We start from the raw sequence: 21,662 nt of genomic DNA on the forward strand, positions 1-21,662 counted from the left end.
TATATTGACAGGTCAAAACACAAAAGCTTCCTGATTCTAGTGTATAGGTTGTTTTTCTTATTAATTTTTCATCTTATCTAAATTATATTGCCATATGACAGCAAAGTACAGGAATTTATTCTTACAAGCTAAGCAATGTGAACTTGGACTTAGCCAAGCAAAACCCATTGAGAAACCAGAATAATTTATACATGTCAACCTTAATTTGATGGCAATGTGAAATTGTAAGTCCTGCAGACATGGTGAAAACTAGAATATATTTTTAAAACTTGAATGTTGATATTTAAGGAGTGGGTCTTAGTAATGATAGAAGTGTGTACTTCGTGCTTAGTGGAGGCAGAATGTCCTACTACACAACACTCGATCTGCTGAACAGAAACTCACCTTTCTGTAACAAGTTGATACTTTGAAGTTTTTCCTGTGGTCCAGCATTGCTAATTTCATGTGCACCAAACTTTTGTATGCTTAAAATAACTGTAGGCGCAAATCAAGACAGATTCATGCTCTTTTCTTTAGGTCGGGAGACTATTTGTCTCTTGATTATTTCACACCCGTTGAGTGAGAACATTCACCAGCCTTTAAGATTAGATACTCATTGCCTTTGATTTCTTAAAAATAACTGGTCTGTTGTCTCAGACCAATTCATCTGATAGCTTCTTCTTAAATTGTAGCCTGCTCCACTGCTGGTGCCAACTCAGAAGAGTTTGCTCTATCAGTGTAGATCATCTGAAAGTTATCCTTAGTATTTGTACAGCAAATGAAAAGTCAGTATTTCTCTGCCAAATACGGTCTTATCACTATGAAAGCTTAAACATCAGTTCTATGAAAATGTCAGATAAAGTGTGTGCAGTGAGACTGGCCAGTCCTGCTCTGCTCAGGCATAGTCAAGCTATCAAGGTCAAAACAGCAGTTCAGAATGAGAAGCAAAATGTTATCTGCAGAAAGCTACAAAAGAGATTTCTGAGCTCTCACTGCGGAGAAATAAAATCCTATTGTACAGGGGAGTGAGGAGGGCTTCATTTTCTTTTCCTTGAGACACGTTTTCGGTAACAGCTCTGCCAGTTGTGCCAAATTTGTGACGGTGTGTGATGTAACAAATCACAAGGAGACACGCTGAGCAAGCCAAAACCACCATACTCATTTTAATTAAAGATCCTTTACAGCTAATTTAGTCGGAACCTTTGCAGTTGAAAGGCTGGTCGCTTGCACAGGAACTGGCCTCTGGAGTTGCAGAGGTTGTTGAAATTGGGCCGCACTCGCACCTGTTGTGATTTTCCACGGAGCACATACCATCCTTCACCAGCATTTAAAGAAATGATAATGGTTTAATCCTTCCTGTTCTGCCTTTAATCAGCGGTGGGCTTTTAGCTTTGTCTATGCTTCCAAGATCGTGCAGCAAGCAAAGGGAGAACTGCTGAACATGGCATTCCTTTCCCCCCCACGTCCCCCCCACCCCCCTTTTTTTGCTTTTTTCTCCTTCTTACTGGTCCTGTAGTTTTCTCCATTTAACTTGTACAATTTCACACGGGCCTGGGAATGGATAGGGTGTTATATATGGTTAATGTAACGAGCTGACAGCCGAGCTTTTCAGACGCGTTGCTTCATCCGGCCATCTGTTTGGGTTGGAGGAAAGAGCTGGAAGATTTCTTGCTGTACAGATATATTAAGAGAAGTCAGAAAATTGGACATATGAACCTTTATATTTTCCATTAATAATACAGTAGTTTGATAGCAGTGTATAAATCACCGAGTTAGAACACTTTAAAATGAAGTTCTGGCACTCCCACCAGTTAAAGTAGCACTGTTATTTATAGATATTACATGAAGCTTGATGTTATGTTTAAGTGAGCGTTAAACAGTTCAGGCTGTTGTATTGTTGCTATGCACCGGAGAACCTCTGTCAAAGTGACTTTGGCACCGCTGTGTATCCGCCTTTCTCCCTTTGTCTTAAAAATCTTTCGCTTGTGTTTGTAGTTATCCATGTGTTCAGCAATGGAACAGCCTATTGTTAGTGAAACAAGGGCAAAGTCACACTAGGATTTTTAGAAAGAAAAAGCCAGTTCTCTACCTTGCCTAAAACTTTGTTAAATATTAAACTGGCCATACCGAGGAGTTCAGTAAAAGCAAACACTGAGGGTTTGCTAAACTTAAACCTAATAAAGTAGAACGTTAATAGTCAGGTACAGAGTGTTTTGTCTTTTAGAAAAGGCAGCTATGACAATGCACAAGTGAAATCAACAGTCCTTTGAAAGGTTTAACTAAAGAGAGAGTGAATGCGTAGGCCTGCAGAACTCCAAAATTTAGCCACAGAGATCTTTTCCATGGCTTGAAGAGAATGTGAGCCTCTATGACACTCAGGGTGGAATTAGTCCATATGTAATTCCTATGAATTGTCATTTATTGCTTATAGCGTATTTATTTTTTATTATTTACAGCTTTAATACTTGAGCCCCCCTGCAAGTTGCTGCACTATATCCTACTGCATGCAGAAGGGCCAGAAAATCTGCAGTGAGATGCTGTGGGGCAGCTGCTGTTGCTCCCTGTCCCCTCCCTATAGGTCATCTTTGGAAATCACATGCCTGCAAGCACTTAGCCAGACCCTGGGTACCAGCTTGGTGAGAACAGAGCTGCTGATAGATCCAACAGCATGTATTTCTCTTTTCATGTGTGCTTGGTCTTTTCATCTTTTCATTGTTGAACCCGTCTATTTATTTTCAAAGGGATTTGGAAGCATAACTGCCTCCTTTCTGCAGCCTCTTTTCCCTACAACAAGTCTGCAGTCCACAGTGTTTCCAAAGGAAAGCATCAGTTAGCAGCAACCCATCACCAAGCTTTGACACCAAAGGGAGAAAGTAAAAAGCAAAGTATAAAGCACAAACCGCAGGAGGGCTCAGACTGATGGCCAGAGTGTGAGAGGCTTAGGCTGAGTGTGAGAATTTGTACCCACCTTGCTATTACTTGTGTGTCACAGTAAAAGCTCTGTTTGCAAGGGAAAACCTGTGGAAGTTTTCAGGGGCTGATGTTTTCCTTTAAATGATGCAATGGTGCCTTTGTGTTTGAAAGCTAGAGGATCTGTTAAAGTAACCAAAAGTTAATAAGTAAATAAGCAAGTTAGGCTTCTTCCACAGTAAAACAAAGCTTAAACAAAATTCAGCCAGAGAGGTTTCAAGGGGAATAGGGAATGAAACAGAGAAAAGAATGCAGGAACTCTAACTGTTCTCTTCCTCCCTTTAATCCATGATATCTTTCTTGATAGAAGAATTGACTGGCTTTTAAACTAGGAGGGCTAGTCAGAAAATATCAGTGTTCACTCTGAAAGAGAAAATACGCCTAATACTTGAAATTCTGTAACAGCTGGTTGAACAGTGCTTAAAAAAAAATATTGACAATTTGTATAGGTTATAAGCAGGCAACTATTAGTGTTATAAACAGACAACAACAAAAAACCCTCTCACCACTACCATCCAAAAGTGTTCCTTGTGTTGCAGTGAGAGCAATATGCCTTTGCTAGAATTGCTGGAGTGTTAATGGCATGCTTCTGGCCTACGGGAAGATGCAAGTGGTCAATAAAATCTGTCCACAGGCTGGTGTTCAAATGGTAATCAGGAAGATAAAAGACTGAGGTAAATCAAACAGCGAGAAAGAGAGAATGATACACAGTGGGAAAAAAAAAGTCTTGTAGAGCAACTGTAGTAGTTTTACAAAGATACCAGTATAATGGATGTTATGAAATAGATATTAGTATACTTTAATGGTCTATTTTCTGGTTTAGGCATTGAATTTGAGTTCATCCACTTCAGTCAAAATACAGTGGGTCCACCTGCCTTCACTAGTCCTCTGTGCCCAATTTGTTATTGTTTGGGCCACAGCTCTTACCTAACACAGCACTAAGTTGAGTATTTTATAGCGTGGTTCATGCTAAAGAGAATTTTATTTTATCATAAGGTCATTGGTAAACCAACATTGTCTCTCAAACTGATGGATAGTCATCTCCTCTAGTAGTGCTTTAAGTAATTCAGGAATCACAGGTGATTTGTCTAACAACTCTTAGGAGAGTTTATACAGATAAATCCTGATCAGTAGTGATTTTAAAGTTGGGCAGCATTCCAAGAAACATCATTCATGAATACAACATTAATAGAAGCTGTAATGAGACCAAAGAAAAGGAAGCGATTGCGGTGGTTATACTTATTCTTCCTTTAAGCAAGCAGAAGGGTAGCTGCTGCTGCTGTTGTTTTTTTTTTAACTACATGGTGTAAACAAGAGCTAACTAATGTTTTGGGATTCGGCAGATAAATCCATGTTAGCAGTATACTGGAAGTTACATTGCAATTTGATTTATGAAGAAAACAATCTTCAAACAGGTTTTGTTTTAATGAGTATTTTTTGTATTCTTGTGAAATAGGGCCTGAAAATTAGAAGGCGATGTGTGAAATAGGAAAGTGCGATTAATCTTCAGAGCCATTCTTCTACCTTTTCTATTTTTATACCTTCCTAAGTTTTCAGATTGGCAGCTATTTATCTAAAATGAACTACAGTAGCAGAGTGACTTGTTCAAGACTGCATGCTTGTGAGGTCATGGGATTGTTTAGTGTCTAATGGTGGTGGTGGTGTTCTTTGGCTTTGAAAAAAAAAAGAATTATCCACTTGACAGGAGTAACTATTCCCATAACCTTCTGCTGTATGTTACCATAGTAGACATATCTATGAAGAAAGAAAAGCAGAGAAGTGTTTGTTTCTTCATCACCCTTGGCAACAGGTGTCTGTGCATTTCATTTTTGTAAATGCATTTTTTCAAACTCCATAAAAGCTTTTGTCTATGACCTTAAAAACCAGAATGCAAATGCAAGTCTATGGATGTATACACTTCTGGAAAGGTCTGGATTTTATGTCAGAGACATGACTTTTCTAAAGTGATGTGAACACAGTTGTTGTAGTGCTTCAGATTGGCAGTGTTTAGTGAGCTAGCCTAGGTTTTAAATTTGATTTAGAAATATGTTTTCCTTCTATAGTACTGTATTTTAAGTTCCTATATATGTTGTATTGAATGTATATTCTTATTTATTCTGTTGGTAATGATGGATGATCTTTTCAACTTAATGTTAAATGTTTTGAGTAGCTATGTGTTATTCTCTTGTTTTTGTTCATGCACTGATATTCTTGGCTTCAGCTTTTGTATTTAAAGCAAAATAATGCCTTCACAGATTGTACATTCTTTCACATGTTGAAATTTGTCTGCTGCTTTTACAAGTTAGCTAAAACTGTGCTGTGTTATTTCCTCCTTACTGGTGGAGGAGGAAGGAAAAATACCAGCTTTAGTTTATTGCTGTAAGTAGGCAGACATACACCAAGCTGGACAAAGATGTTGGGCAAGTTCTACCTGTTGCTTTTATTTCAAAATCATTTACTTGGTACTGAAAGACGGTTTCTAAATACTTTTGGCACTCTTTTCACAGCTCCTGCCAGTGGATGGACGTCAAACAGTATTAAATCTGGAACATCTGGAACAACTGCTCCAAGTCAAAAGTTTGACGCAACCTCTCAGCTAACGGAGCAAGACACATTGGTTCAGAGGGCAGAGCATATTCCAGCAGGAAAGCGTACTCCAATGTGTGCACAGTGCAATCAAGTCATTAGGTTCGTATCTACTCATCCTACAGGCTCTCTGATATCAGAGTTTTGCTTTGCTTTCACTGATTCTGATTTCTTAGTCACAAATGTTGTATGGCTCCACTTCAGTAACACAGTGCACTCGTTTCATGTGTGGTTTATCTAGAAAACCTGAGAATGAGAGAAAATTATGAAGGGGCAATATTTCAAATGTTGGAAAACACTGAAAACTTTGCAACAGTCACATCCTTGCCACCCATTTTACAGAGGTTTAGGAATCTGGGAGTAGGGTGAAAATAAAAGCAAAAGAAGAGTAAGGTAGCTAATTCTCACTTGCACACCCATGCCAGTAAAATTGGAAAATGAGCAAGCTGGAAACAAATGAGAGTACAGGGAAACCAAATACAGACTAACATCACAAATGCCAATTTATTAACCAGAATTAGTAAATGAGAGGAGGAAAGGTAGCAGGCTCCAGCTATATGGGATAAGTAAGGCATACAGCTTTAACAATTACTAGGATTGGTTTAGTAATCATTTCCTACTGCATTAAGTTTCATGGTCCTTCCCACTCTCTCTGCCATTTGGGTAGTGAGTGCCCTTGACTTGTATAATATCAATGGAATTAATCAACAGAGTACACAAAAATAAGTTTGCTAATTGATACAAATAAATTTTACACAATCTGCAAGATATTCTAAATTTAGTCAGAATTTCATATGGAGGAAGAAATGACTCTGGGCTGCATTGTTCAGTCAGTGAGATCTGAAAATTAGACTTGGTTGTCTTACTACTTTTCATGTCAGTGTGCAAATCCTCCTTGATTTTTGTCTGACTGGGATTTTGGAGGGCTTATTAGATGAAAAGTATGCTCTTAAGATATCATCTTATTGGTTATTCAGTTATCTGTACTATTGAACTGCAAGAGCAAAGTAATGTACTGTAGTATTTCTTTTTATTCACCTGTGTCCTCTGTTTTATAATGTGAATAACATAGGAGAGCATGCACTATATTTCACCATGGTTAAAGAAAGAAACTTGTTTAATTAGAAAATAAGACATATAGATTTCACTCAGGATAATAGAAAATCAAGCTTTCTACAATGGCTTTTTAAGATTTCTTAAACCTTTGCTTGAACTCTGCATCAGAAAATTCATCTGACCAATTGTTTCTTTCTAGGGCTGAATCAAGTCCAACTTGTTGACTTCCGTTAGATATTTGTTTTGATAGTTCACTACTAGCTCCATTAACATAAAGTTAATGTAGGGGATTATTTGGTAACTCTCCTGTGGAGTCTGGAGAAGATTTTCTTATTTTAATTCTATATGTCGAGGTAATAAAAATATATGATCTCAATCTCTTTGAAGTAATAGAAAAAAAAAACCAAACACATTAATTTTGAATGTAAATGTATGTGATCTCTAATCCTGATCTTATGCTTCACTGCAAAATGATAGACCAGAATCAAAAAGGCCTTTGCACTTTTTGGAAAAGATTCATCTGATAATTACTGTATCTGTTTTTAGCATTCTGACTTCTATATTCTCTGAGTGATAAAGAGCTTTGAATTCATCTAGTAATGAAGGGTTAGGGTAAGGAAATGTATACTTTCATTTTTGTTATTATCATTTCCATTTGAAATTAATCCAAACACAGTACTTATATAATATACTGCATCTTTCATGCAGAAACTTCAGTGCCTTTTACAGATCCTGTAGTTTAGCAGGGTTTGCTTTTGCTCTGTTCCATAGGCTCTCACAGTACTCTCTCCTGAGTACTCTTCTCAGTACTTAAAACACAGGCTGCTATTCCCTCCTTGAATCACCATTGAAAAGGTGATGAGCTTCAGCCCTGTGAGTAGGGGTGTGTATTGGTCTAGGAGCTACCTTTGTTCCTTAGTGACCATATATGGAGAAAGGCTGAGCCCTACTTGACAGTACTTAAACCACTGTCACCTGCTGAAAGTGACACCTCTTTATGAATAGTAACTGATACTCATGTCTTTCTCTAAATTGTTGTCAGTGTTTAAATCTTAATTCTTCTTCATATGCTAAATACCATCTCAATTATTAAAGGCAAGCATTGTTTCATTTGTGGATGAGTTTTCATCTTAATCAATGCCAATTATCCCAAACATTCACAGTCTAAGGTGGATTTGAAAGATTGCAGAGGCATTTTGGTTTCAAGTTTTATCATAATTACAGTTCATGCCCTTAGTGGTCACGTTACCTATGAAAAGGTAGGAGGAGGATTAAGTGACATCGCACTGTGCATCTGTTTTGAAGCCAGAATGTGTTGTGGAGTTGGTTACTTTACACTGAAGCATAGAATAACCGTGGCTGGTTAAGCCAAAACCAAAGGCATCTAATAACTTTTTAATATATCTTTAATTATTGATACAGTGCTTGTATGAAGATTTCAAGTTTTTCCACAGCTTCAATATGTAAGCTTTTGTTTCCGTGTCTGTAATATTAAAGCTGGAGGAAAACTAAATTTCTCTTGATCTGCTTGCTGTGTCAGTCTGATGAACTTCTGACATTTTCTGATGAAGACTTCTAGTTATCAGGCAGTCTCACTGAGTGCTTCAGTGCAGAGTTCACTCTGCCTTTTAAATCCAAATGTGTTTTCCCTGTATCTCGTCTGAGAACATTTTTTTAGTGTGTCTGCCTCTGAATGATGATTTGCTTTTGTCACCTTTTCATGGATCTTAATTATCTTAGAGGTACGAGGGAAAAAGTACAAATAGTGCTTCACTTCAGCATCTCCCATACAGACATTATATATCGTGACATTTTCAAATGAGGAGAAAAAGATTAGTTAACTACAAAACAATTGGCCTATTCACCAGATGTAGAAGTCTTTTTGATCTTTCTACCACCAAATTTCAGTTCTGGATTTCTATCATAATCAAAGACACATGAGAAGCTAGATTATTACCATACTAATACATCGTGAACATATTGATAAAGTTATATATAGTTACAAATGGAAAAATACTGAAATTATCCTTACATTCCTCATACATTACTTACTTTTTGTTCCAATTTGACCCTGTTTTGTTGCTACATATGGGACCCAGATGTTACACATGGCTACTAAATATATGTACCTAGTGATCCTTTGGGATGTAACAGTATGTAACTACTGATGTAAATACACCGGAATCTCTTTAATAATAATAATAATAATAATAATAATAATAATAATAATAATAATAATAATAATAATAATAATAATAATAATAATAATGTTGCCTCCATCTGTGGGTTTGGTTCATGTAGTCTTAGATGGTAATGTCAGCAGTTGACTTAGCATTTGAAAGTATCTTGGAATGAAAGTGGGTTCATAGCCAACTGTTTGTAGTTATGTTACCATTCCTTATCATTGGCTGGAAGTAAGATGTTTTTTGAGCTCCACCTCTAAAATTTGACTTGTTTACTAAAAGGTAGGTGACAGAAAGGGGTTGTTGTTGTTGTTTTGTTAATGTACACGAAAGGATGAGGTCATTTGTAGCCATCTTCCTAGCATTTCCTGCCCTGGCTACTTCCCATCAGGACGCATGGCTGTGGGCCTCCCAACTCCAAATTAGGCATTCTAACTCCTTTTTGATAGAAAGCAGGGAAATAAATATGTTTGATAACTGGAAATTCTTGTTTTGATCATGAAAGTATGCGGAGACCAGGAACACCTCCAAGTTCTCAATATCATGTTTTAGTTTTTTACATTTAGGTTTTCTGGTTTTTTTTCTTTCTTTTTTTTTTTTTTTTTTTTTTTTTTTTCCTTCTTCCCACATGATTTGGGGCAGCTTTTAAGTCACTGGCATCATTAAGCTGCAATGTCAGCTTGACATGTTTAAACTACGGCTTGATTAAAAGTGAAATCACATTTAGAAAGTGCTCCTCTGGACACATGTGCACAGGGAGCAAGCCTGCTAATGGAACACCTAGGAAACATTGTGCAGGGCAGAGCCACAGCTTCCTGGGGACTTCTGGGAATGAAACTCTGTAGATGCACTCTTGCACACTTTCCCATCCATCTGGGGTCCTACCCACTGTCTTGAATGGCTAACCTCAATATGTCAGAATTGTAAACTGTGGAGAGCTAAATGTTGCAGATGTTATAAAAATTCCTTCCCCTTTGGTTGCTAGCATGCTTTCTTTCCATTTCATAACTAACCAGGCCTATCATTGCAGTGCAGATGGCCAGAAACTCAATCCTGCCTGTAGCAGAGAGAGCCTTTTCAGTATCAGTCCCGTCTTAATGAATCTGTTAAATTAGCTTGTGCTGACACTGCACCAGGAGTGCGCTTTTGTTGTACACAAGGACTTGTATTGTTTGATCAGTACATAACTGAAAGGGCACTGATGTAGAAAGGTGCTTGTATGGCAGCGGGAGGGTATCAGGTTAGGTCAGTGTTTGCACTGCTCAGGCATCCACTGGGATCCCCAGGCTCACTCCTTCAGGGCTGTGAGCTACTCCAGGAGCTGTGTTTCACTGCTTTCTTTCTTTATGATAATCAGAGGTGAATGGAAGAAACTGCTTCAGTATCATCTTCACTGCAGCATACACACAAATCCTAAATCTGCTTCAGTCTTTATGTCTTTGACTTCTCCTACTGTTGAAAATATATAACATCTCCAGGGAAAACATGGAAAAGAAATAAAAATAATTATCTGTTCCTCTCAGGGACATCACTCTCATTTATTTTCTTATCTGACAATCAGCATAACTCTGGAAACAAATTTCCAAGGTTTTTGGTTTTTTTTTTCTGTTGTTTCTTTGCTCATAGGAGAATGTTTATCTTATTCAAAAATGTCTTTGTTTCTCATTCAGTTTCCAAAATCCTTTAGCAAACAGGGTGGTGACACTAGCTAATACTTCGCACTTCTTCTGCAGTGAAATATTAGATCAGAAAAAAATCCTGTAAGAATGGTGTTTTTATTGGTGGTATCACAGAAGTGTGAAATTTGATGAGAGAAATGAGCTTGAGCCATGATGTTCACTTAAAACTTAAATTCTGAAAGTTTGAGTATGGGTGGGACTCAAAAGGTACTTCATTAAGATAAATATGTTTGTTAAAGAAATTAAGCATGCTGATTATGTTTTCAATTGAATGCTAATGCAGTGGTATATGCCAGAGATTTACAACTTTAAATCTAAGGTGTTTGTTTGCATAGAAATGGCAGATTTCATTTTGTGCATTAACCATATTGCATTTGCCAGACAAATCATGGGAGGAGGAGTGGAAGGAGGAAGAGCTTCTGTCCTTGGAGAAAATGGTTCAATAGTAATTAGCTTCTGGGGAAAACAAGCAAACACAAAAAGAGCAACTGAATGTTCTATCTTGCAACAAACTTGTTGGATAAAGACAGCTGCGGAATTTTTGTTTTACAAGAAAATGTTGTAATTGGCCATCAGTGGAGTCAACTGTACATCTGTGGCCTTGATACAATTACATGCTGGAAGAGAGCTAATGGTATCACTGAATCTCTTTGCAGCAGATAGAAACAGTTGGGAACATGGAACATTTTAATTTTTTCTTTTTTTCCCTTTCCTTAGTAGCCACTTCAGTATTTTATTCAATGCAATACTAAAACAGGATTTTTGAAATGCCAGGAAGTGAAAATAATTATTTATTACTGGGGTCATAGGTCTCTGGGAGATAGCTCCATGTGAATAGCACTAGTTGACACTTGGCACTTCTTTACAATCCCATCCAAGGGAAGAGGCGTGAAGCAATACCACATTGTGAACAGAGCCATGGTGTTGCAGAGGTAAATTAAAAGCTTCATCAGGAACCACTTCAATGGCATTTGCTAACTAATCTTTTCTTCCTAACTAGAGGACCTTTCTTGGTGGCCTTGGGGAAGTCATGGCACCCAGAGGAGTTTAATTGTGCTCACTGCAAAACTTCCATGGCTTACATTGGATTTGTGGAAGAGAAAGGGGCTCTGTATTGTGAGGTCTGCTATGAGAAGTTCTTCGCACCTGAGTGTTCCAAGTGCCAGAGGAAGATCCTTGGAGTAAGTGATCATAGGCTAACCCAAACTTTAGTGGGAGTATTAACTGCTGTGTCCACTGTATCTCAGTAATGAAATTCTTAGTTTGCAATCCTCCAAATGTACTCTGGCACACCTCTTATGTTCCCATCACATAAGGAGTATGTATATATATAGATATTCTAATATTGAGCCCGTTCATTCTCTAACATTCTGATGTTGATGTAGTCCCATTTGATCTTTCAAGTTAAACTCCTGTTTTCATTAATCTGTTCTGTAGCTGTTTGCTATTACTCGATTTTCTTGAGCAAAATGCTTTTAATTGGCAGCTCTTTGCAGAATTGGAGGAAAAAAAGAAAAGAAAATAAATAATCCTCCTTAACCAAACTGAACACTGGTTGGTTAGGCTTGAAATAGTGAAATATTCCCTATGGTAATGCTGATAGAAAGATGTATTCTCCTACTCTGCACTAATATTTCTAATTTGAGCCCGCCAGCTCATTGCTTGCTCCTTTGTGCAGAAAATGGCAGGTCTGTACTCTTATGCAACTGGGGTCATGCAGGGCTTTGGCAGCACGGTTCTCAAGTCATATTTGGCATTACATCATCTTCCAAAACAACACAGAGCAGAAATAATTTTCAACATGATAATTTATGATTAACTATTCACAGACTTCAGGAGATGTCAAAGATACTGCTTTTCATACTTTAGGGGACTACTGTGGATAAAATTTTAAGTAATATGAAGAAGGAGAACAAGTGAGTTGTTAAATAGTGTCTGGCTCCTCATTATTTTTGGGAGGTTTATATAGAATTGTTTCTGACAAATAAGGAAATGTACCATAAATAGATCATTACACAGAGTTTAACATCAGCAGAAACTGTATGCACAACTCATTTTCAAAGCAGCAGTAGGAAGCAAAGTATTCTTGAAATGAACCAAGTGTGGAAGTACTGTCACCACAATCTAGTTGTCACATCAAAATAATGTGTTAATAACTCTTTTTCTAATCCCCACAGGAAGTAATAAATGCTTTGAAACAAACTTGGCATGTTTCCTGCTTCGTGTGTGTGGCCTGTCATAACCCCATCCGCAATAATGTCTTCCACTTAGAAGATGGTGATCCCTACTGTGAGACGGGTAAGAAGTAACACGAGCAGAGATTAGCGCAGCTGTGCAGAGAAACAGAGCTTAATAAGGTTTAAAACAATAATATTAATTCCTTTTTTCTCAAGCTTCACATTGGTATATAAGTGTCCCAGCAAATTCCTATAACTTTGAAATTTCAGTTCACGCTAACAATAAATGTAGGAGACACTTGAAGTTTGCAGTGGGTTTCTTTTGCAGAGAATATTCATTGGTTTCAGTAGGAACAGGCTTCTTGTCACTGGTTTTCTTTGTTATCTCTGTTAAGCTCTCAGCTGTTGCTATCAGTGGTACAGCAAAGCATGTTAGGTTGATTTTCTGGTTGGCTTTATAATAGTTTATGTTGATCTGCTTATTTACTAAATGAGCAAATATCAGTAGAGCAGTGTGCTTTTCTTTGAATAACCTTATTCATAGAGGGGAGGCTACCTCCAAGAGCAAGCAGTCTGTCCAGGAAGCATTTGTAGATTCAGTAATAACATCTGTCAAACATAAGCTTAGGATAAAAATAAACAAATAAATAAGGACACTGGGTGAAAAATAATACAGTGATATGGGTATAACATATGAAAGCCTGTTGAGCGGTAATATATGAAAAAATGTGGCAAAGAAATTCAGGGAAATCTATCTATCTATCAATTTATTTATTTATTTATTGTTAGCACTTGCAGCTAATTGTATCTTTTTATTATTGTTATACAATTAACATGAACTTTTATTTATTTATTTTTTAATTTATATCAATTTCTTAGTTTTCTTAAAACTTGCCTTGTGCTATTTTGTGCTAGGAGAGGAATAGATATCGTTTGTAAAACAATTCCACGTAGAAGAAAAAAAATATATTTTAAACGTCTAATTTGCACTGTGTGTTATTTACATCTGTGTAATCATCAGACAAACTTTTTCCATGTTTTTACTTTACTCCAAGGAGCTCTGTATTTTTAGGAAGTGGTAGAAGTAGTTTGACTGGGAAGAGACTTCGTTTGAAATCCTAGTAATTTATTTGGAGCTGAGATTTCCTTTTGAGTTGATCCCACAGCTGTTCAGAGTGGGTGCTATGAAGAACAGTAGGAACTAAGTGGGTGAAGAAGGGAGGCAAAATTTATCCATATTTTCTGTTGGAGCAGATTTGATGAGGTGTTGGCGGATGCGAAAGGACAAAGTAGGTTACTGCTAATTCAGTTACACAAGTAGGGTAACATGTTGCTCCTATTGGATTTGTGGAGCGGCAGAGGAAATGGATATACAAGCCGCATCCTCCAGTGTGACAGCATGGTGAAATTTCATCCTGAAGCTGTCTGAAACCCCTGATCTTGGAGCTATTTGATGATTCAAAAATAGTACTAGAGGGATCGATTACACCCCTTTGGGTGGAAAGCTCATGACTGGGTTTGTTCTGCTAACACTGAATTCTTGTTCCTGCCATCAAGTGACCCATGTGTTGTGCAGTGCATTGATTTGTGCTACTGTTACAGCTTCCTTGCACAAAATACATGCTTTTCTATACTCTGAGCAGGAAATGTGGATAAAAGGTCAAGAATATTTTATTTTTTTCAATTTTATTTCTGTGATAAAAGGTCCTAGTGCAAGTTAAGGCAGACACGTTCTGTGAGATGCTGTTGACAGTGATGTGCTGTGATGGCTCTGGCTCTCTTAACTAGATGTTAATTTGAGATGTATTCATTCTTCAAAGACTTCCAGTCCATCTGGAGTTAAGGGTCTGTAACTAATTTTAAAAGAATAGGGAGTAAATGTCATTGCCAAATTTCCTTCTTCCTAATGCAATGAAGGGTTCTAATTTTAAGTTTATATTTGAAATTGTCACACAGTTATTAGTATGAGAGAGCTTTAATCTGAAAAATGTTCAGTTATTTATTTTTATTTTTTAAATTTGAGTGCTAAATTGAAATTAAATTTGCAGATGTCTACAACTTTAAAATATCCCAGTGCAGTTAGTAACCTAGTTTTGATAATGGTGCATGAAGGAAGCACTGTATTATTATATGAGCAGTGTGTGTTGGATGACTTCTGTGGTATCGCAGTTTAAGCATGTGAAAGCCAAAGAAAGCTGATGTCCTTCATTCTGCCTTATCTTATGGCTCTTTCTTCAGAAGAAAAGCCAGTAAGGTTATCAACACAAAATGTAGTGCATGTTACAAAATGTTGTAATGGCTGGCACCAGGAAAATATCAGTAGAAGATTGTGTGAACTTGAACGTAAAGAGCTGCGACAGCATGGTCATGAGACCTTGCCCTTCAGAGGTTTTGGATGGAGCTGTTCTACCACTTGATATTTTCACTGTCTGTCTTCTTAGACATTTCCAAATTCATTACAGCTGCATGGATGAAGCAAGGAGATTGGGAAAGGTGTTTCTTGCTGCTTGTAGCTTTTCTTGTCCATAGCATTTGTGTTCCCTGTCCTGCATAGATGGCTTGTGTGATGTTGCTCTTTGAGGTCACCATAGAAAACACTGTTTTACTGAACTGAAGGAGAACTGTCCTTGTGCTGGGCACACATGATAAGCCTCTGCAGCAGTTAACACTGTGGCATATATCTCTCAATAATCTAGCAAAGGAACAGAATCTCCTAGCCTCCTTGCTGCTCCTTTTAAGGCTTCCTGATGAAGAGCCTCAATATCTGATTTCCCTGGCAGGGCTGGAGTGTTACTATAACAGATGCAGTCAAAAACTTCATTAGGGTATGTTCATTAGTGAAATATATATATGTATATAAATATATACATCACTTTATAATCAATTTTATGGCGAAGTAGTATTATGTGACATTATACATTTGGCATGGCATCTTAATGATCCCAATTTTTTTCTTGTTAGAGCCATTGTGCTATTATGTTCAGTGCAGGAAAAAACATTGAGAGTAGACTTAAACAGGAAAGACCAAATAACTTGGAATGAAATTTAGGTCTGCACAGGTGGGCAGTGGAGGGCTACATTGTCTCATGTCCCATGGTGTAGATCTGTGCGCAGATAAGGAAGATAAGACAACACTCAGAAGGAGTGTGGGGATGGGGAAGGTTATATGTGCCTCCCACCCAAGTTAATACATATTTCTTGCCCTGCTCTCTCCTTTTCAGGCTCTCCACTGCCTTAAAAATAATGGAATGAATACTTTCCAACAACACCAGTTGCTAATAACCATCCTGATGCCATAGTGGTACTTTTTGTTAAATGAAATAAATACACTCTCTAAAGACTCTGGGTTGTGTTTTAAAGACCCATGAAATAAGATCTAATGACTAGAAGACACCTCTTACTTGATCTAAATTGCTAGATTCTGTTTAGGATGGCTGACTAAATATTGTATTATTCTGTGTAAAACAATCAAAGACGAATGTTGTGCCAGAACGCAACCAAGGAGGTTTGTTGTGTAAGCAGGCAGCGTGAAACCAGGGCACTCTTTCAAAGCACAGTCAGAGAGAACATAAGTAGCAGGCAGGGTCTGCACTGCTGCCCCGCAGGGAGTGCATTCCCCCTCCTGCTGAGCACACTATTGTTCTCAAGGAAATGATACACCAAGGAGGTGAAAGCAGTGCTCAGTTTGCTCAGTTGAAAGAATAAGAAGGGGAAGAGAACTGAATTGCCAAGGAAAGAAGGAAAGAAACCTTTCTTTCAGTTTAGGTCTTCTTTATTCAGTGTACCTAATATTACAAAACACAACAAGTGCAAGCCCACTGCCATTGGAAGAAAAGCACAAAGATTTCGAAGGGTCAGTCTTGCTTTTCTGTGTATACTTGATCTTTGTAATTTGTGTTTGATGCAGATTACTATGCCCTCTTCGGTACTTTGTGCCATGGCTGTGAATTCCCCATTGAAGCTGGGGACAGGTTCCTTGAAGCCCTGGGCCACACTTGGCATGACACTTGCTTTGTATGTTCGGTAAGTAAAGCTGTTCTACTTTTTAAACAAACCCATGGCGGCAGTACTTGTGCTAACCTGACTGGTATGGGAGTTAGAGCTAAAATGCCTTTCAGTCCTCAGAACCCAAACAAAAAGCACTTTCACAGTTATTTGGAAGGTATGTTGCTATTGTGAGCTATTGGCACCAGTCCAGATGCTATGGCCTGAGTTGCAGCCCTGTGTCCTTGCATTTAACCCGTGACATTTGCTTCCGTAAGACAAATGTTGAAGGCCATAAAAGAACAGGTTGCATTTCTCAGGTATCAAGAGTGCTTTTGACATAAAGGCACCATAGCAAAAGTATGACCTTCTAATATTCTGTGGCATACACATGTGCACGCACACGCACACATCCAAATCCTGTTAGTGGGATGCATTTTGTAAATGCTGCTCCAAGTTAAGAACCTCCTGACTGAAAGAGGAATGGAATGCTTGCATTGACCATTAACTTTGCATCAAAAAGAATAGCACTGTGAAAAAAGGTAATAATTGTTAGGCTTTGAATATACTTTTGCACAGTACAGTGCCATGAGTAGCATTCTGACTAATGTGTGGTGCAAGTCATCCGTCTGAACTGGGTGTTTTTTTCTTTCTGATCCCATTTCAGGTATGTAATGACAGTTTGGAGGGTCAGACTTTCTTCTCCAAGAAGGACAAGCCACTCTGCAAGAAACATGCTCATTCTATCAACATCTGATTCTTGGACCTCATCTTGTTTAGCAAATGTACTGAGCAGAAGGAAAGGTCAAAATGTCCATGTTCAACAATTGGTTAAAATTATTTATAGATGCTATGTTAAAAATGGAAGAGAAATATGGAAAGTTTAGGGGTTTGTATGCTATTTTTAGAGTGTTTATCAGTTAGAGATTTGCTTCATAAAAAGATGGAAATTGGGAATTACACCCAAGCCAAACTACTAGAGTGCCTTCACATCTGTACTTGACATATGTGCTAGTTTTGCTGCTGTTCAACAAATAAGAGGAGATCAGCTTCAGTGATCCAGATCACTTTATTGTGTTGATGTTTCTTAAAGTGTATCTAGAAGTACTGAAGCTAAACTCCATTAAAAAGGAACTCAAAACAAAAATAGGCTTACATGGTATGCAGTTGAACAGCTGTTAATTTCATCTGATACTCTGGTTTATGAATCCTTCTGCACAGTTATACGTATCTGTGCCTTTAGCAGTGAAATCTCTGCTAGACCTGCAGAGTATAGAGGCTTTTACAAAGCAATTAAGCATAGGTGGCTAAGCTAGCAAACAGAAGTGGCTTAGAAGATGCCACATGAAAGAAAGCATTCCTTACGTCATTACTACCAGAACACTAGCCAAAAGAAAGTCCTAGTTGAGGCTCATTTAACAAGACAGAAATGTCAGATCTGATCTTCAGTATAACAAAGTGGGAGTTATATTCTTCTGTTCGCACCTGAAGTTTTAGGAAGTTTTCAGTGCCTCGGAAAGGAAATCACATTGAATCTACGTATAACAGTGCTTATAACTTGAATGTGATGCTTTCATGTTTAATGAGGGAAACTTTTGAAGTGCAACTGAGGACATTGTTTTTCTCTCAGTACATTCTTTATGATGTAGCTCATAAATATGTATATTGGTGGCGTGCCAGGTAGTGTACTGAAAACTTATTTTCTTGCTCAGCTGTTAATGATTTTTATTAGTTTTGCTTTTTTCTTTCCTTTCCAACAGATGCAAGGAATATATTGTTAAATAATGTAACATTGATTTAGGCAGTCCAGTATTTCTCGGTTCTTGCAGGGGAAAGGAGACAATACTGCCATTATGCATTTATTGCAAACAAGGTGATTTTGCCAATCCTGTGGCTTTGTATGAATTTCACTTCCACAAAGAGAGTCAGCACGAGACCTGTGCACCAGCTAAGTCCCACTTGTCTTCAAATTAGGGCTCAAGTGGTATGGAGTAATAGTAAGCTCATAGGGAAAGGGTGATGACCCTCTGCACGGGATGAATTTACTCCAGCAGAGTTGCACAACAGAGGAGGCCCTCTTGGGGCTAGATTAGATTCCTGATGCAAAATGCATTTATGTGCTATTAAATTCAACTGGGATGTTAGAGCTGAATTGTGTTAGGCTTCAATGCTCTTTCCAATACACATTCAAAATGACCGTTTGACCATTTACTGGGCAGTTTCTTTTTTGTTGTTTTCTTCTGATTTCTTTTTTCATTTGGATTGTTGTTGCTGTTGTTTTGTTTTTTTTTTTTTTGTTTGGTTTGGTTTTTTTTGTTTTTGTTTTTAAATGACAAAAAGAAGAGGTTTAGACATAAAGTTACGGGGAAAAAAATATGAAAATTTACTATGGTTGGGTAAGAAGAAATGTCAAAAAGGAGGGGGAAAATGCACCAAAACTGCCATACTGAAAGATGGAAAGGTATTTCTTTTTAATTCAGTTAAACGAATTCACACAATGGGCTGTTTCACATTATTTCCTGAGGTTGATTTTCTTCAATACTACAGTTTCTTTTTTAACTTCTGGTTGTATGGAAGAAATGTCACAAAGCTGTTTAAAATGTTTATACTATTATAGATGTACCCTTCTGTGAGTGTCTGATAATCAAAAGGATGGAAGCAGAATGGATGATGGAGCAGCAATGTGAGCCAGCTTACATTTGAAATAAGTGGAATGTGGGGAAATGAGACCTAAGAGCTAGGTGTCCATAGGGATAAATTGCACATGTTTGAGGGAAGAGGACAGGAATGCACAGGGTAAGGTGGTATTTTCTGCAGTTAAAACATTGATATTTCGAAGTATAATAAAAGGTCTTCAATGGGCACAAAGTTTGTCAGTGTCCTTAAAGTCAATTTGATTTTTTTCCTTTTTTATTTTATTTTATTACTATTATTTTAATTTTAGGTTCATAATTTGTATTGGATTTGTATTTCTTAATCCATATGCTCTAGGGTTTGAACTTTCACAGTTAGTGAATTTGAGGACAAGAGCCTGAAAGGCTCCAGTAGGACTGCTTCACTTAGATGCTTTGTGTTTTAGTTTCTGCTATGTTTATTTGTTTAAAATTTAAAAAGGAAGCATAGAATCACTGATATATAATGAATATTTAATGGCTTTCTCAAATTATCTAAATCAACTAAGACGAAAAGGAACATATTGTTTATCGTTATTTTAATAAGTGAGATCATAGTAGAGCACTTTATTATAATGGCGTATATCTCACTGAATATTTATTACTTTTTTGTTATTTAGGACTATTTCGTACTGGTTGTTTTATTTGTCAGCCTGCATGTTTACCTCTGGAATCTTTTGGCGTGTCGATGTGCGTGTATTTATGTATACTTACCTAGGTATGCACATGTGTGTACACTGAGACATACATATTAGTGCACATAAGAGTACGTATATCTGATTGAAGACTTGACATAGCAAAAATCAGAGCAGTTTCATTATCATTTGATTTTGCTTGCCTGTTTTTAAGATTCCCAGCTTCATAAAATAGATCTTCAGCGCTCATATTTTGAGGAAAAGTTAGAAAGTCAGGAAACTCCTGTTAATAACCCAACTACTGTAGGCTTTAGCATGCATTTTCAGCCAGTAATTCCCTTTTCTTCCAAAACTGTGTCAAGAGAATTGGATTTAATTCTGTTTGAAGTTAGAAGATCTTTATAACTAAATAATTGAATCATGACGAGTGTTTCGGTAAATTGTAACTAAATAATTCAGAGTTATGTGTAAATATAATAAATGCGTAATATAACAATGCAATAAACTTATAAACAAAAGTTAAGTAATGGCTCATTATGTGTGTGTCTGTTCAGCTGCACACCTGTCTCCTTATGGAGCTACTCGCAAGTGAGTACAAAGGGGAAATACATCCATTCACAGATTAATTTCTTGCATTTACTTTTTTTACTATTTTTTTTATTGTTTTACTGTGAACAGTCTACTGTTGTTTCCTGGCAGTTTGCTTGTTTGTCCTTGAAAGATTTGAGCATCGCTTTTTTAGCTGTTCACATTTGAAAATTTAATAATACATTTTTTAAAAGCCACAAACAAAAAGCTTAAAAACCAGAACTTGTTATCTGGCTGTGGCTGTTTTGAAGTTGCTGGGCTTTTTTTTCCTGATTCAGTCAGTAAAAGAAAGTCACGACTGTGCACTTGAATAAATATCATTTGAGATGCTTATTCTTCAAGTAAGATTGAAGTTTCTCTTTGCACAAAAAAGAGCCTAGGGTTTCTGGTGGACAGCAAGTTGACCATGAAGCCAGTGCAGTGTCCTTGTGAAAAGACCACTGCCTTCCTGGGGCACACTGGGCAGAGCCTTGCCAGTAGGTCAAGGAAGGTGAGCTGCCTTCTCTGTTCTGCCTTGGTGAGATGCTTGGAGACCTGGGTTCACAAGTACAAGGGAGACATACACACACGCTGGAGCAAGTCCAGTAAAGAGCCACAAAAATAATGAAGGACTTAGATCATGGCTTAATGATGGAACTAGATAGGTCTAATTGGTCGTTGAGCTTGATGATCTTGAAGGTCTTTTCTAACTCAAATGATTCTATGATTCCGTCTCTCCTCTAGGGAGAGGCTGAGGGAGATGGGGTGGTTCCTCCTGGAGAGGAGAAGGCTCAGGGATCTTACCAGCATGGATAAATACATGATGGGGGGAGTAAAGATGATGGAGCCAGGTCCTTCTCACTGATATCTAGTGACAAGGAGCTGTGGGGTGGTTAGGCACTGGAACAGGTTGCCCAAGGAGGTTGTGGAGTTCTCTGTCCTTCAAGATTTGCAAAACCTGACTGATAGTGGTCACCTACTCCAAACAGGGGCCTAGACAAGGTGTCTCCATCTTTTAAACTTGGAAGTAAATACTGAACACTGTAAAATATGTAACAATGTAAAACTCAGATTTGGCTGATTTCTATTTATTTGCATCCTTTACTTCTTATCCACCACCCAGGTAGAATACTTCACAATATTTGTTTAAAAGTGTTTTATATTTTCATATGTT

The 21,662-nt window shown here is 37.6% G+C and overlaps 1 protein-coding gene and 1 long non-coding RNA gene across 43 annotated transcripts in view; one reads left to right on the forward strand and one right to left on the reverse strand.

Moving 5' to 3' along the window:
* PDLIM5 (PDZ and LIM domain 5) overlaps window positions 1–20,444 on the forward strand; it is a 111,301-nt gene extending 90,857 nt beyond the window's left edge. For all 41 annotated transcript variants that reach the window (XM_085545217.1, XM_085545249.1, XM_085545214.1 and 38 more), the window contains 5 exons: window positions 5,457–5,637; window positions 11,454–11,634; window positions 12,631–12,751; window positions 16,538–16,653; window positions 17,282–20,444. In XM_085545217.1, the coding sequence (XP_085401343.1) occupies window positions 5,457–5,637; window positions 11,454–11,634; window positions 12,631–12,751; window positions 16,538–16,653; window positions 17,282–17,371 (689 nt within the window). In that variant the 3' untranslated portion in view covers window positions 17,372–20,444. The remainder of the gene's footprint in view (window positions 1–5,456; window positions 5,638–11,453; window positions 11,635–12,630; window positions 12,752–16,537; window positions 16,654–17,281) is intronic.
* On the reverse strand, window positions 1,115–3,055 carry LOC146761096 (uncharacterized). 2 transcript variants are annotated; one of them, XR_014945389.1, is made up of 2 exons: window positions 2,948–3,055; window positions 1,115–1,650 (listed from the first exon to the last, which is right to left on the reverse strand). It is a non-coding gene; the product is annotated as an uncharacterized LOC146761096 (long non-coding RNA). The 2 variants fall into 2 exon arrangements; XR_014945390.1 differs by having other exon boundaries at window positions 1,115–2,002; window positions 2,948–3,049.
* Window positions 20,445–21,662: the final 1,218 nt, after the last annotated feature.

This window comes from Coturnix japonica, chromosome 4 (genome assembly GCF_054131305.1).
Source record: "Coturnix japonica strain WE chromosome 4, WE-NBRP24, whole genome shotgun sequence".
Taxonomy (NCBI): Eukaryota; Metazoa; Chordata; class Aves; order Galliformes; family Phasianidae; genus Coturnix; species Coturnix japonica.